The following is a 16,527-nucleotide window of genomic DNA, read 5'->3' on the forward strand; positions in this document are numbered from 1 at the left end:
GGCTTAAATGAACAACTACTAGTCGACTAGAAAAAAAAAATTAGTCGAAGGCAGCCCTTATTACACATATTTTCGAACCACCAGCAGGCCATCTGGGTTGAGCGAGCGACCCTACGGAATGAGCGAGCGGAGCGGGGTATTCAGAAATGCGCTCTCCGCTCACGAGCTCTGATCGGAACAAACTCGAACCACTGTCTGCTGAACTTGCGCAGCAACATCAAAATAGACATAGCCAGCTTTTTAAAAACTAAACATTTGGACTATTTTAGTGCACTGAATTTATTTTCAAAAATACGGAACAAAGTGCGTTCCGTATCAGTTCAATACGGAACAAGACTTTTATGTGTCAAATACGGAACGATTCCGTATTATACGGAGCGGTTGGCAACCCTATTCTCTGTTGGCAATGTAGGATTTATATGTGATAAATGCAAGGAGTCAGTTAGGCTGACAGAGAAGATTTCAGATTTCAGAATTAGAGACACGCATCCAAACCTTAATTGAGGATAGTAAGAGTGCTAGAGCTTTAGATACTATTTTGGATGCGCCTTGCATAGTGAACTCTTTACATGAGTCGGTTCCAGCTGAAGTAGTGCCTGTGCAGCCGGGCAAATGGGTGACAGTGAGGGATCGCTCTAGTCGCGGATCAAAAAACCACTCTTCCGTTCCGATTACCACAACAAATCGATTTGCCCCGCTCAGTGAAACACCCACTGAGAATTCTGTTGATTGTGCCCTAGTTATTGGTGAATAACTGATTTTATAGATTAAAAACACATCTCTTTGACCTAGCATTCACATAATACATTATAGACTTCTATAATTCAGTGTTAGGCTGCATAGATTAGGTCAGCCGGAACCGGGAACACTTCCCAAAAATCCTGATGTACTCGTTACATCATGAGAAGAATGGCATCTACGCTAATTTTAGTGTCTGTGTTTATCCCGAGGTTTTCCTGCAGCCTGCCGGATCCAGGCCGTATCCAGATCTGACGAAGGACCTTCGCCTGGACCCGATGACAACGCAGTGCTGAAGTGCCAACTAGTCTCTCCCTATGGAGGATCCCTCTACCACTCTACAGATAAAACGTCGTCGGGAAAACTCAATTTGCGTATCTACCCCGATTTGATAAAATAAAATAAAATAAAATTCTGTATCAAAAATTATAAGGAAACACCAGTACTTTGTTTAGGCTTGGCTTGTAGGGAATTACAAACCTGCGCACATATATTCAAACGCACATAACTATAGAACCAGTTCTTAATGCGCATGTGAACGCCATCAGCGTTTCTCACAGGTTCGCGTTTAAAGTCTGTGTAGAGGGAATGGTGTCGTCTTAGCGGCCCCTAATTTAATAACAAATGATCGTTGCGACGGAAGCAAATCAATCAAAACTAACTTTAGCTGGAAAATAACTTTATTAAAGAACCGCTATAAAGCCAAAACAATCTCTGTTACCTTAAATTATACGTTTGTCTCTGTAAAGCTGCTTTGAAACAATCTACATTGTTAAAAGCGCTATATAAATGATGACTTGACTTGTATTTATTTTGTAATGCACACAAGATAGTATATTAAAGTTTTCTTGATTTCATATTGTGTATGTCTTAACATTTATATTTATTTTTGCATTTTTAATATAAAATTTTAAACACTGATTAAAACAGCTTTATAATAAACTATTAGTGTAATGCTAATATATTTCTAATGAGCTGAAATGCTATTGAAATGTTCTTGAAGTACATTAAAATGAAGCTTCAAATATATTCTAACTGTAGATTAAGAAATATGAAAGTATATTTTAAATGAACTGTAAAGAAATACACTTAAATGCACTAGAAGTGGTTCCATTTTAGCACAATTTAATATATTAAAATATAGTACAAAAAGCTTAAAATTGATCTTAAAATACATTTAATATACTTGAAGTTGTTTCAAAATAACACATTTAATACGCACTTAATATAGCATAAGTTAAATATATTAAGTATGTCCAAAAAAGCATAATGTATATATATATTTCCCTTTCGCCTGGGCTGGGAACTACAGCTGATGTTGTTTTTCCACACATTTAAGTCCTGCTGATTTTTTTTTTTTTTTTTTGCCGCAAATTTAAGTCCAAAGTAAGGTTGCCACCATATTTTTTATGATTTTTTTTTTTATGCATTGTTTACGGGTTTTTTTCACACAAAAATTTCACAGTTATGTCACCGGTGCGGACTCGGATGACCAGCCACCCCTGACCCAAACACCACCGTGGGGAGCCGACACCACAGGTCCGCAACAGATGGACGAAGCAGACAAGAGATGATTTTCGAAGGAATAACAATCTTTATTGAACACAATTTATCAATGAGCACAAGCGGAATAGACTTCAATGTCCTCCAGGTCTTCTTCGACTACAGGTAGATACTTTCGTCGGTGGACAGTAGTGAGACAGTGGTTTAAAAGCTTACTTCACCAGCGTAGCTGTACACTCACAGGCTCAGGCAGAGAAGAGGTTAATAGTACTTCACCAGCGTAGCTGTACACTCTGGGATCCTAATGGGGAGCAGGTATCGTAACTTTTCACAAACGTGTAAGCAGGGGTTGGGGCCGCTTCTCAGCAAAAGCACACTGCACTCGTGTTCACTTCAAATCCACAGCGATGAATCAATGTGTATCCATAAGGCAAAAGCACTGCACTTCACTCACACGATAGGGCTGATCAGAGGCCTCAATCCATTCGTTACACTCCCGTGGGGGATATTCAATCCTCAGTTCCTCTTCAGCACACCCTGAAACACATAGCTTTCCCAACAATCAGACTTACATTCACTGCATCCTCTTCAAGCTTTACGAACGTTTGTAGGATGAAATCAATTCACTTATCTTTCTCTCTCCCTTCACAGCGCAGATCCAATCGATAAATCAGTCTGCCAGACTTCAATGGGCGGCTTTCAACCCAACGGATTTCCACGAACAAGCTTGTGCCCAAAACTGCCCCGAGAAGACCAACTGTCCGAGAAACCAACTCGCGGAAAACCAACGCACCCAAAACCTACGGAAGCCCTAAGAGGCCATGGATTGTTATTTTTTTCTATCTTGTTTTCTCGTGATCACGACTTAATTTTCTAGTGATCTCGAGATAACAAAAGTTGTTTTCTCGTGATCACGACTTAATTTTCTCGTTATCTCGAGATAACAAAAGTTGTTTTCTCGTGATCACGACTTAATTTCTAATATATGATCTCGACATAAAACCGTTTTCTCACGCCGTCATGTGAATCGCGATTCGCGAGAAAATCTCGCTCCTTCTGAATGTTGTGTATATCATGATGTAGCCTACGTGCGAGCTGGCTTCTTTGATTTTGAAATCTACTTCATAAAAAGCCCGCAGAAGAGATGGATTTTATAACTGCTTTGAGAGAGAGAGAGGTGTCCCAGAGGAGAACCTGGCCAGACTTAACTGAACCTCTCTGACCATTTGTCGGGTCAGCCGCAAAAAAACATTAATCTGCATCTTTCAAACATAATTCTGGTAGACATGCAGACGTCCAGGTCCCTGAAGTTGGCTGGCAATGAAACTGACTACACGTTTAGGGTAGCTATATTGTCTTCTACGATAAAGTTGCAGACCTGACAGCCTCCTTCTAAGTGTCGGACACTAATGTGGAAGTCGTCAATCACTGACAGACATAGAACTATTTCATTTTGAGTGAGCCCGTTATCAAAGTAAAAGCGAATGCGATCATCCATGATGCTGCTTTATTCTGCTTTTGGTGCTTATACTGTTCTTGCCGACTACGCAGAAAAAAAACAAGTCGTGATCACGAGAAAACAACTTTTGTTATCTCGAGATAACGAGAAAATTAAGTCATGATCACGAGAAAACAACTTTTGTTATCTCGAGATCACGAGAAAATTAAATCATTATCACGAGAAAACAACAGAGAAAAAAATATATAATCCATGGCCTCTTAGGGCTTCCGTAAAAACCAACTCTGAATGGCCCTTTTATGTTTGGCTTGTGGAGCAAGAAGCCTGTGTGAACACCGCTCCTCTCTCTCTCGCACCTGCAGTGCATTAGCGCTAATCAGGCCGGGCAATGTTTCTGCCACACCCGGAACCGGAGTGAGATGTGTCGCACCCAGATTGTTCCCTCGGGAAACTCGTGCCTCGTCGAGAGGGTTCCGCTCGCTGAGCGTTTTTGTCACCCGTGACAGTTATTTTTTACATTGTGTTTTTTTGGCCCGTAAATTTAAGTCCCGTAAACCATAAAAGGTTGCCACCATGTTTTTTACGGTAAAATATTGGTAATCACCGCTGCTGTTTTTTACTGTAAATTTCACAGTTTTTTTAAGTGTACATTTCCCAGAATCGTTTGCCTGGACTCATTATCCCAGATTAGTTTCAGCTGTTTATCATTTTCCCTTGTTAACTTTGTCTATATATACCTGGTTTATTCATTCACTCATTGCAGAAGTCTTGTATGTGTCTCCACTGCATTTCTGAGTGCTGTCTTTGGTTTTGTCTTTCTGCCCAGTTCCTTTGTATTTCTCTGTTTTGCCTCTACCCTGGACTCTGTTATTGTATGTGCTGTTTGCCTGTGTTTTGAACTTGAGCCTGTTTTTTTGGATTACCCTTAAATAAACTATTGCATTTTGATCCTCAACTCCTGCGTCTCTAAGCAGTTCATGACAAGGATAGTGTTCAGTTATTTACTTACATTGGAAAGCTAGTGACTGTCTTAATGAGTGGGTCACTGAATAATTTAAAAGGGCTAATTTGTTCAGGAACGAAGCAAGTGACTGACTTTATAGCCATTTCTCAAACAAAAGGCTGCATCCTAGAGACTCTGCGTCTTTCCGAGACTAGACTAATCCTGAGGCTGGTACGCAAACACCAGAATGAGATTGTCTAACAAGTCCGCAAAGCGACATCAGAAATGTTTCCACAAAAAATAAATACTTTTGGGTGAAATACTTAATATTAAATTATATTATATTATATTATATTAAATTTGACTTTCTATTAATGCAACACAATGAATGATGTGAATGTTCTGCCAGTGGTTTACACCAGGGGCATCTCTTGATTTGTTTAGAACCATTTGCACTGGCAAAAACAATACAGTAGTCAACATTTGAAGTGGATCAAAACCTTTCATTTAAGTTATACATGTATTTTGAATAACTGTTCTCCTCTTAGGACAACTTAGTCAACATTTGAAGTGGATCAGTGTTAAATGGGGGCTATTGTGAGGTGTAAATGAGGATCCACTCTTGACAATTTAAATATTACCCAGCAATTGTCTGTAAACTCTTTTAGAAAACTGTATGGTGCACTTGAGCATGTTTAAAGGTGCCATTGCATGGATTATTTTATTATTTTAGAATGTTTCCTGGGGTGCCCTTATAATGTTAGTATGTTTTTTAGATCAAAAGTTGTTATAATTTAGAAATAAAAGGCATTTTTCCTAGCCTGATTTTAGCCTCTGATTTGAACGCTCTGTTTGAAGGGGCGTGTCTGCTGTGAGACTTCAGTGTAAACGCCCACGGCTGTGATTGGCTGCTGTGAGACTTCAGTGTAAACGCCCACTGCTGTGATTGGCTGCTGTAAGACTTCAGTGTAAATCCCCACTGCTGTGATTGGCTGCTGTGAGACTTCAGTGTAAACACCCACTGCTGTGATTGGCTGCTGTGAGACTTCAGTGTAAACGCCCACTGCTGTGATTGGCTGCTGTGAGACTTCAGTGTAAACGCCCACTGCTGTGATTGGCTGCTGTGAGACTTCAGTGTAAACGCCCACTGCTGTGATTGGCTGCTGTGAGACTTCAGTGTAAACACCCACTGCTGTGATTGGCTGCTGTGAGACTTCAGTGTAAACGCCCACGGCTGTGATTGGCTGCTGTTAGACTTCAGTGTAAACGCCCACTGCTGTGATTGGCTGCTGTGAGACTTCAGTGTAAACGCCCACTGCTGTGATTGGCTGCTGTGAGACTTCAGTGTAAACGCCCACTGCTGTGATTGGCTGCTGTGAGACTTCAGTGTAAACGCCCACTGCTGTGATTGGCTGCTGTGAGACTCCAGTGTAAACGCCCACTGCTGTGATTGGCTGCTGTGAGACTTCAGTGTAAACGCCCACGGCTGTGATTGGCTGCTGTGAGACTTCAGTGTAAACGCCCACGGCTGTGATTGGCTGCTGTGAGACTTCAGTGTAAACGCCCTCTGCTGTGATTGGCTGCTGTGAGACTTCAGTGTAAACGCCCACGGCTGTGATTGGCTGCTGTGAGACTTCAGTGTAAACGCCCACTGCTGTGATTGGCTGCTGTGAGACTTCAGTGTAAACGCCTACTGCTGTGATTGGCTGCTGTGAGACTTCAGTGTAAACGCCCTCTGCTGTGATTGGCTGCTGTGAGACTTCAGTGTTAACGCTCACGGCTGTGATTGGCTGCTGTGAGACTTCAGTGTAAACACCCACTGCTGTGATTGGCTGCTGTGAGACTTCAGTGTAAACGCCCACTGCTGTGATTGGCTGCTGTGAGACTTCAGTGTAAACGCCCACGGCTGTGATTGGCTGCTGTGAGACTTCAGTGTCACTCAGCTCTGTTCAGTGTAAAGCCTGGTTTATACTCGACGCGTCCGCACGAGCGCGAATGTGCGCGCGGCAAAAATGACATCATTGCGGTGTGGGCGGTCGTGCGCGTTGGGTTCGCAAGACCCAATTTCGCCTGGCGGTGTGCGCGACATTTTTTGTAACAACGCGTGCGGCGCCGCATCCGAAGATGAACGACTTCGAGCTGAATCTGGCCGAGCTCGAACTTCTCACCACACCGGCACCCAGTTTAAATGAGTTGCTTACATTTAAAAAATGAGCATACAATAGCATAAAAAGTATTTTTAATGAACATAAAGGTCCATGTTTAATAAAAATGTTCACAAACTAAATGAAATGTTTAGTGAAATTAGAAAATATGTAAGAGATCGTTAATTTAGTTATGTTGTATAAACATTCTCATATCCATATATTTTGTTTTATTGTCACGAGTAATAATCTCTGGGTTTACTGGGTTTTACACGATTCTTTTTATGGTATTGGTGGTGGTGTACTAAAATAAACATTGTCACGTGTGTATAGCTTTCTTCTTCTCACTGCTGATTCCTGATGGTTTAGAGGACAATTACTCGAGTCGCCCCCTGTCGTTTCAAAGAATAGTACAACTGCGAGCGCGTCAAGTATAAACGCCTCGTCCGTTTGGGGAGGTGCGCGCGCAGTCTGCGGAGACTCGCGCTGCGGAGCCAGGCGAAAGTATAACCAAGGCTTAAGCCTGTTGATCGCGTGAATGAAGATCTTATCATTGCAACGCAGTTTCTGCACTCTCACTAATGATTTCACCAATGCAAACATGAGGTAAGTACAGTAAGAGCTTCGTTGTGCAGCGTAACAGCGTCATTGATTTCATAACGAGTTTTGGCAAGTGTCCAGATAAACTCGCGCTGTGTGAGTGACAGATTGGGCGACTGGAAAGGGATTGTTCTTTGATTGCTATCTGCATATTAATCACAGTTTAAGTAAGATTATTTTCATCCTACTAAGAGAAACGACGTGAAGTTGATCGTTTAGTCACTGGCTTGATTTACTGATGCATAAACAGTATTGAACGACTTGAGAAAGATTATCTGTCTGAACTTGAACAATTACACATCAGAAATTCACATAACCCACTGGTTCTTCAGAGGCTCGGATGAAGGAACTAAAAAAATACCTTTGTGTTCATTTGTACATCCGAGCAACTGCCATGCTTCGCTCGTTTGCAAGCCATGTCTCTTGAAGAAATGATTCGGCTGCGTAGTTCCGCCTGGTATTGAACACGGGCTGGCATATGCAAATTTTTGGAGTCGTACATATTAATGATCCCGACTGTTGCGTCACAGTCGGTGTTATGTGGAGATTCGCCTATTTTTCAGGGCTGTTTTTCAAAAACGAGATTTAAATAAAGAGAAAACTATGGTGTTTGAGACTCACTGTATGTCATGTCCATGTACTGAACTCTTGTTATTTAACTATGCCAAGATAAATTCAATTTCAAATTCTAGGGCACCTTTAAAGTCTTCACAAGAAAAATAAAATCTAAATTGGATTTTTTACAAAAATACAAAGTTACATTGTAACAAGTAATGTTACATCAGTCATAGGCCCACACAAAAGAACAACTCTGCAGCTACTTTTATCATGTAGACTTGGTGCATACATACACACTGTTTACATTGTTTTAATCAAGCCAAGCAAGTCACACTGACAGTCAGATTTGGCATCTTAAACAGTTTTGCTATGGCAAGGCAATAACTATGACAATAGAAAAAGGAAACCCATAATTTTCTGCATGCATCTTGGTGTGCATATTCACAGGTGATCAGGGACTCTGGGCATCTTTCCTCTGCCCGTTTTTACTATAAGCTACTGGAACTGACCTACCGTTTGTAAACGGTTTAATGTCTTAAGGACTGTTCCTCAGGTGCATGTGCAAATATTTGCACTATAAATTGGGCATGAAATACTTGAGAAATAAAAAATGATATATAGAAAAGACTTTCCCAGAATCCATACAACTTAAGTACCACCATACTCCTTGATCAAGCACACAGACTCAAGATTTTCATTTCCTATGTTTATTAACAATTACATCAACAACAAGATCCCCTTACAATTTTACAAAAAAAAAGAAAAAGAAAACCAATTATAATAAATAAGAATTATTGGGGGATCACATACCATAGACTTAAGTTTATCTACTCCATTTAAATGCATATCCTTGTACAACCAGATAACTGGCCATACCTACAAATAAAAGTGCTATCCCAATTCAAATGCAAAAAAATCCCAGACAGATTCAGGTGCATTTACATGGTAAAGTAGCAGGGTTCCTCACATACATGAAACAAAGGAAAAAGGCCATTTTATGTCAAATTAAAAGTAATCAATGCAGCCATTTTTTTTTACAAGCGGTGGTTGTTTGAAGAAGAGAAAATTCAAGTAATATTAGCCACTGAAGATTTTGGCCACTGGAAATCAAACTCGTAGACAAGACCAAGGCAAAACACATCTGGAGGAAAGAGGTATGAATGAAGAGCAAGATTAATCCATAGAAGTAGCCATTCACCTAAAATCAACATGAAACTGCGGGTGGAATCTGATTCATCCATAAAGAACAGAGTGGTTGGTGAAAAGGTGGAGTACGTCTCGGATAAACACGGGCCCTTTAAGCTCAGAAACTATAGAAAGAAGAAATGTGTGTTGATCTAAAGTAAATGGGGTCAATTGAGACTCTGAATTTTAAAGCTGTAAAGAGACAACCATCCTAATGTGTTCATAGGAACCAATGAAACATCCTCCATTCTTACAGTGGCATACTCCATCAGATGGAGTTGAGCGAAGCGAGCAGGATTGACTCACGTCGGGTCACAGTCGTCCGCTGCCTACTCTCTGTGGAAGGGGACGCTGCACCGCCCCTCGGCCCCGGCGCCCTCGGTAACTCCCCCGAAACCCACGGCCTCTCAGATACCGGCCCGGCACCCCAAAGGTCTCCACGTTCAGTTTCCTTTCCTCAGCCCATGTGGTGCGTCTGGGGGAGAAGAAACAAACACTCACTGACGAGCAGCGCTCCTGCTGGACAGAAATCACCGGCGGGTTATACCTCGCCTTGAGCTCGGAGGAGATGTTGTCGAAGAAGCACTTTGCTTTATTGTAGAAGCACTTCGGCCCGAGCAGATCCTCTTTAACTGCGCTCTCGTTCTCAGGCTTTTCCCGCTCTTTGTCACTTTCCTCTGGGGTCACTTTTGGCTCTGTCAAAGCAAAGGCACTAATTAACAGGAATAAAGAACGGTGAATTCTGCAGGGTGGATTTAGAGAACGAGACATTCAAGGGCCTGGTCAGAGGGAAATACCTTCAACATTAAGCTGGTCTTCAATCTCTTTCTCCACGTCATCTTTATTGAACTGTGCATTTGCGGTTTCAAAATCAAAGTCCGCTTCGAACTGCAGGGTGCTGGGCTTTGAGTTCCCTACGAGGATTTGACCTCGACCGCGGTTCCTGGACCGTCGAGTTCCTACAAGACACCTCATGTTCACAAGGTAGTCTATGTCAACAAACGCGTCATTAAAACAAGTCTTCACCTGGTTTCCTCCTACTGGTTGGAGGCTTGTTCTCGTCATTAGCTTGACTCGGTCCCTTCAAGACGCCTTGCTGTGCAGCTGAATCACCTCAGAGGAAGGAAAACACATCTTTCTGAAACTCATGCAAGCAGCTTTCCTAAAGAGCAGGTCCAGTCAACCATCCGTCGCAGTACACACACCTGCAGAACTTCACTGGTCCACTTCATGACACTTCCAGAGTTCGTTCAGAGTGTTCAAGTGGGCACGAAGACTAGTTTACTCAAATGGACACTTAACCAGTGCGTGATTGTGGCGCTTCATTTGCAAACATTTTACAAAATGCATATAATTTGAATATAAACACTTAAAACCAAATCATACGTAAAAGCCAATTAAATTTATCTTGCACTGGAAAGTTTTCCCAAGACGGGTCATGAAATCACGTGACGGGACACGCTTAGCCTCAAGGACTGCTCCACAGCGCTTTTACACAGACTGGGTTTAGTGCGTGTTAAATGGCATGTGTGCATTACCTCATTTTGCAATGCAGAAGCCAGAGGTTTTCTGTGAATGTGTGACTTCTGATTCATTAGGCGCTATAGGGAAATAACGAGAATAATAGTGCAATAAACCGTAAAACTGTGCAAAATCAGTGCGTTTATTATAACATTTTAATGCATTACTCAAGACATTAGTTTGCAATATCAAGCAGCATAACAGATTGTTGTAGACCTGAATAGCTGGAAGCGGATGAAACCAGAAGCCAAACGACCACAGTGCTCTCACGTCACATAAGGCGGATTGAGACCGGCCCTCAACACTAAAGCCAAACTCTAATAGCACTTCAGGCCAAGCGTATCCCATCAGGAATCATATGCAAGACGTCACATGAGAATTTAAAAAAAAAAAATTCTCCTACTGAGAGGAGTGTGTTAACGGCGTCAGGGTTAAGAGCTCAGAGTGTGTGATGTGTGTGTGTGTGAAGGACTCACTGCTGAAGGCTCTCTGCGCTCCTCGACCGCCCCTCTGCGCTCGGCCGGTCTCTCCTGCCCCGCTCGAACCCTTCAGTGGGGCTTTCTCTGCAGGCACAGTCTGGACCGCCTGCTCCACCATAGGACCCCTCCGCACTGGGACACCATGCAGACCTGAGAGCCACACACAAAATGAGGCTCATGGGTGCTGCGTACTGCTGGTTGAGGCACGCACAGACTCACAGACGCCCAGGGCCGCCACGCACTGCTGGTTGAGGCACACACACACACACACTCACTGAGGCCCAGGGCCGCCGTGTACTGCTGGTTGAGGCACACACACTCACCGAGGCCCAGAGCCGCCACGTACTGCTGGTTGAGGCGCACACACACACACACTCACCGAGGCCCAGGGCCGCCGCGTACTGCTGGTTGAGGCGCACACACACACACCGAGGCCCAGGGCCGCCGCGTACTGCTGGTTGAGGCACACACACTCACCGAGGCCCAGGGCCGCCGCATACTGCTGGTTGAGGCACACACACACCGAGGCCAAGGGCCGCCGCGTACTGCTGGTTGAGGCACACACACACACTCACCGAGGCCCAGGGCCGCCACGTACTGCTGGTTGAGGCACACACACACACTCACCGAGGCCCAGGGCCGCCACGTACTGCTGGTTGAGGCACACACACACACACACACTCACCGAGGCCCAGGGCCGCTGCAGTACTGCTGGTTGAGGCACACACACCGAGGCCCAGGGCCGCTGCGTACTGCTGGTTGAGGCACACACACACACTCACCGAGGCCCAGGGCCGCTGCAGTACTGCTGGTTGAGGCACACACACACTCACCGAGGCCCCGGGCCGCTGCGTACTGCTGGTTGAGGCACACACACACTCACCGAGGCCCAGGGCCGCCACGCACTGCTGGTTGAGGCACACACACACACTCACCGAGGCCCAGGGCCGCCACGTACTGCTGGTTGAGGCACACACACACACTCACCGAGGCCCAGGGCCGCCGCGTACTGCTGGTTGAGGCGCACACACACACACACTCACCGAGGCCCAGGGCCGCCGCGTACTGCTGGTTGAGGCACACACACTCACCGAGGCCCAGGGCCGCCGCGTACTGCTGGTTGAGGCACACACACACACCGAGGCCAAGGGCCGCCGCGTACTGCTGGTTGAGGCACACACACACACTCACCGAGGCCCAGGGCCGCCACGTACTGCTGGTTGAGGCACACACACACACACTCACCGAGGCCCAGGGCCGCTGCAGTACTGCTGGTTGAGGTACACACACACACTGAGGCCCAGGGCCGCCGCGTACTGCTGGTTGAGGCACACACACACACACTCACCGAGGCCCAGGGCCGCCACGTACTGCTGGTTGAGGCACACACACACTCACCGAGGCCCAGGGCCGCCACGTACTGCTGGTTGAGGCACACACACTCACCGAGGCCCAGGGCCGCCACGTACTGCTGGTTGAGGCACACACACACACTCACCGAGGCCCAGGGCCGCTGCGTACTGCTGGTTGAGGCACACACACACACCGAGGCCCAGGGCCGCTGCGTACTGCTGGTTGAGGCGCACACACACCCACCGAGGCCAAGGGCCGCTGCGTACTGCTGGTTGAGGCACACACACACCGAGGCCCAGGGCCGCTGCGTACTGCTGGTTGAGGCACACACACACACTCACCGAGGCCCAGGGCCGCTGCGTACTGCTGGTTGAGGCATACACACACACACACACACCGAGGCCCAGGGCCGCTGCGTACTGCTGGTTTAGGCGCACACACACCCACCGAGGCCAAGGGCCGCTGCGTACTGCTGGTTGAGGCACACACACACACCGAGGCCCAGGGCCACTGCGTACTGCTGGTTTAGGCGCACACACACCCACCGAGGCCAAGGGCCGCTGCGTACTGCTGGTTGAGGCACACACACACACTCACCGAGGCCCAGGGCCGCTGCGTACTGCTGGTTGAGGCACACACACACACCGAGGCCCAGGGCCGCTGCGTACTGCTGGTTGAGGCACACACACACTCACCGAGGCCCAGGGCCGCTGCAGTACTGCTGGTTGAGGCACACACACACACTCACAGAGGCCCAGGGCCGCCGCGTACTGCTGGTTGAGGCACACACACACTCACCGAGGCCCAGGGCCGCCGCGTACTGCTGGTTGAGGCACACACTCACCGAGGCCCAGGGCCGCCGCGTACTGCTGGTTGAGGCACACACACACTCACCGAGGCCCAGGGCCGCCGCGTACTGCTGGTTGAGGCACACACACACTCACCGAGGCCCAGGGCCGCCGCGTACTGCTGGTTGAGGCACACACACACACTCACCGAGGCCCAGGGCCGCCGCGTACTGCTGGTTGAGGCACACACTCACCGAGGCCCAGGGCCGCCGCGTACTGCTGGTTGAGGCACACACACACTCACCGAGGCCCAGGGCCGCCGCGTACTGCTGGTTTAGGCGCACACACACTCACCGAGGCCCAGGGCCGCCGCGTACTGCTGGTTGAGGCACACACTCACCGAGGCCCAGGGCCGCCGCGTACTGCTGGTTGAGGCACACACACACTCACCGAGGCCCAGGGCCGCCGCGTACTGCTGGTTGAGGCACACACACACTCACCGAGGCCCAGGGCCGCCGCGTACTGCTGGTTGAGGCACACACACACACTCACCGAGGCCCAGGGCCGCCGCGTACTGCTGGTTGAGGCACACACTCACCGAGGCCCAGGGCCGCCGCGTACTGCTGGTTGAGGCACACACACACTCACCGAGGCCCAGGGCCGCCGCGTACTGCTGGTTGAGGCACACACACACACTCACCGAGGCCCAGGGCCGCCGCGTACTGCTGGTTGAGGCACACACTCACCGAGGCCCAGGGCCGCCGCGTACTGCTGGTTGAGGCACACACTCACCGAGGCCCAGGGCCGCTGCGTACTGCTGGTTGAGGCACACACACACACTCACCGAGGCCCAGGGCCGCCGCGTACTGCTGGTTGAGGAGGGAGCTGGCCGCCAGCTGACTGTAGGAGGGTAGCATGCTTCGGTAGGGACTGTATCCGCCCTGCGACCCGTAGTGAGCGGACGACGTCCCGACTGACGACTAATGAGAGGAAACAATCAGCGCTGCGTCTGACCGAGCGGAGGACACGTGACTGAGTTACACACACACCTGAACTATAGCAGGGTCCTGAGGAAGACTGTGGTGGATCTTCAGAGGCTCACACACTGTGATGTCCTTGATGTCACTTCCCCTGAAGATGATGTACTCGAACACCTCGTCCCTCGGGGGAACGGGCCGGTCCGTCGGTCGCCCCTCTGTGCCGAAAGACCTCACTGACAAACACACACACACCACAGTGAGACGCTGCTGAAGCTAACGAGACCTGAGGCCTGTCATGAGCGGTGTCTGAAACACTCGTTCACTCGTCCCTATATAGTGGATGGCATAGTGGACAGGGAGCGGTTTCAGACACAGCTATAGTCAAATACAACCATGTGGTACAAAACAGTCCTGAACACTGGAGCTCAAACCCAACCAGACGTCACTGCAGTGTTACCGACAGAGTTAGCAAACGAGAAGGAGGTTTTATTACATTTGATCACTTGCGCGATTAGGTTTTAGCTCGACTGTTCAAACCCGACTGAAAGACTGCAGCGGTTCGGGGTCATTAATGCAGTGTTTCCCAGTAACACCACCAGTGCAGATTCTGGTTATCTCTTACCTGACCCATATTACGAGCTGAGGAGCTGATTCAAGTGTGATCGATTAGGAAGAGTTGGTGTGCCGACAGGAACAGGGTTAAGAAACACTGCATTAATGACGTCTGTGAACACGTTATTTAAGGGTGTTTCTGCAACTACGGGCACTTTTAAGTCCCAGGAGTGAAATTTTAGATTTGTTCAAATTTGTCATTTGATGTTTCATAAATATAAACGTAGTGTCAATACACACCTTGACATAAAAAATAATTAATAAATATGATTTAATGTAAAATTATGAAGCATTTATAGGTCCAAACACCATTTTTGCTCATGTCCCACACCCGTGGTTTCAATGTTGAGATACTTAAAATTAGCTCAATCTTTTACAATATGACATTATTTCAAATGGAATTGTTTAATATATAGATTCATTTACAGCATCTTAAAATTCTTTGTATTATATACTGATCATTTTTATGATTTTTTTAACTAAATGTGCCTGTCCCGCACTTTTGAGTCCTTACCGCAACAATGAAAAAAAGCTTTTATTATGAAATGTTATCAAACACAAACAAGTCTAGTTTCTAAGGAAACAGAAATTATCACTTGAGCACATTGCTGACAGACTGGGCCACCACACTACCTCACTCACAAGATACCAAAAAAAAAAGGTAAACATCATCTTTTCTGCTCTTGTATTTATTGTGCGTCCTTACCATTCAGCTTAATAATTGTGTATTTTTGAACTACATTTTAAAAATAAATGTATATTACTGTTGAATTCATGTATATAAGATGCTTAAACTAGTCAACTAGTCAAAACTAATGTGGTAGGCTTTGCTAGCTGCCAATTAGCTAAAATATTAGCAAAAATGTCATTTCCGCAACATGTCTTTACCGCAGCAAATTTAGGTGTTGCTGTAAAGACCTTGTGCTGCGGTAGAGACAAATTCAAGGTTTACTGTATATTAAATGACAAATATTCAGTATATTATTAGTACTGAAGTACATATTAGATATATATATATATATATATATGCCATTTTTTACATTAAAAAAATTATTTCGTCCTTACCGACACAAGATGTCATTACCGCAGCACTGCTCTATTTTCATTTTTTTCACATTTTCATTTGCAAAAAAATATTTTTACACTTAAAGGGTCATTTCACCCGTGGAGACATGAATGTGTATTGAAAGTGGGTCATTTATGTAGAAGAAATGTGAAATTATTTTTGAATTTGGAGCTTTCTAGACTGAGAAAAGCCAGAAAATGTATTTTTGGCTTATGTGGATGAAAGACAACAACTCCCAGAATGCACTTGCTTCGCTGCCCTACAAGGCCACTCCCAAGCCACGCCTACCGGTAAGACAGCGCAGTTGAAAACAAAAACATCAAGGCAAGGCTAGGCTACGAGTGAGTCTCTGTGACGAGTTTGCCCAAAATGTCCGGGATTCGGCTTTTGCGTTCTACAGTCGCCATTCATCATGTTTACTGTGGCGAGCAGGACGAGGCTGAGGGGCGCGGGAGAACGGCGCGAGGCCGGTGGCGTGATTACTGACGACCGACACCTGTGAGGCACTGTTCTCGTATCTCGCACGGAGGAGCAGGTATTTTCTTAGCAATGGTAAAACACACATCAACCGATCACGCCACCGGCCTCGCGTCTTTCA

The 16,527-nt window shown here is 46.3% G+C and overlaps 1 protein-coding gene across 4 annotated transcripts in view; it reads right to left on the minus strand.

The window, feature by feature from the left end:
• Positions 1 to 8,683: 8,683 nt before the first annotated feature.
• lsm14b (LSM family member 14B) overlaps positions 8,684 to 16,527 on the minus strand; it is a 9,617-nt gene continuing 1,773 nt past the window's right edge. The window contains exons 3-10 of one of the 4 annotated variants that reach the window (XR_013819070.1): positions 14,321 to 14,484; positions 14,116 to 14,251; positions 11,128 to 11,280; positions 10,157 to 10,243; positions 9,928 to 10,089; positions 9,678 to 9,825; positions 9,385 to 9,605; positions 8,684 to 9,255 (exon numbers count right to left, since the gene is read on the minus strand). Coding sequence is in view for 3 of the 4 variants with exons in the window: in XM_079850070.1 (XP_079706196.1) it covers positions 9,443 to 9,605; positions 9,678 to 9,825; positions 9,928 to 10,089; positions 10,157 to 10,243; positions 11,128 to 11,280; positions 14,116 to 14,251; positions 14,321 to 14,484 (1,013 nt within the window). In the remaining variant the exon portion in view is untranslated. The other 3 variants (XM_079850070.1, XM_079850071.1, XM_079850069.1) reach the window with 3 other exon arrangements.

The sequence above is a fragment of the Squalius cephalus genome (genome assembly GCF_949319135.1).
Source record: "Squalius cephalus genome assembly, chromosome: 18".
Lineage (NCBI taxonomy): Eukaryota > Metazoa > Chordata > Actinopteri > Cypriniformes > Leuciscidae > Squalius > Squalius cephalus.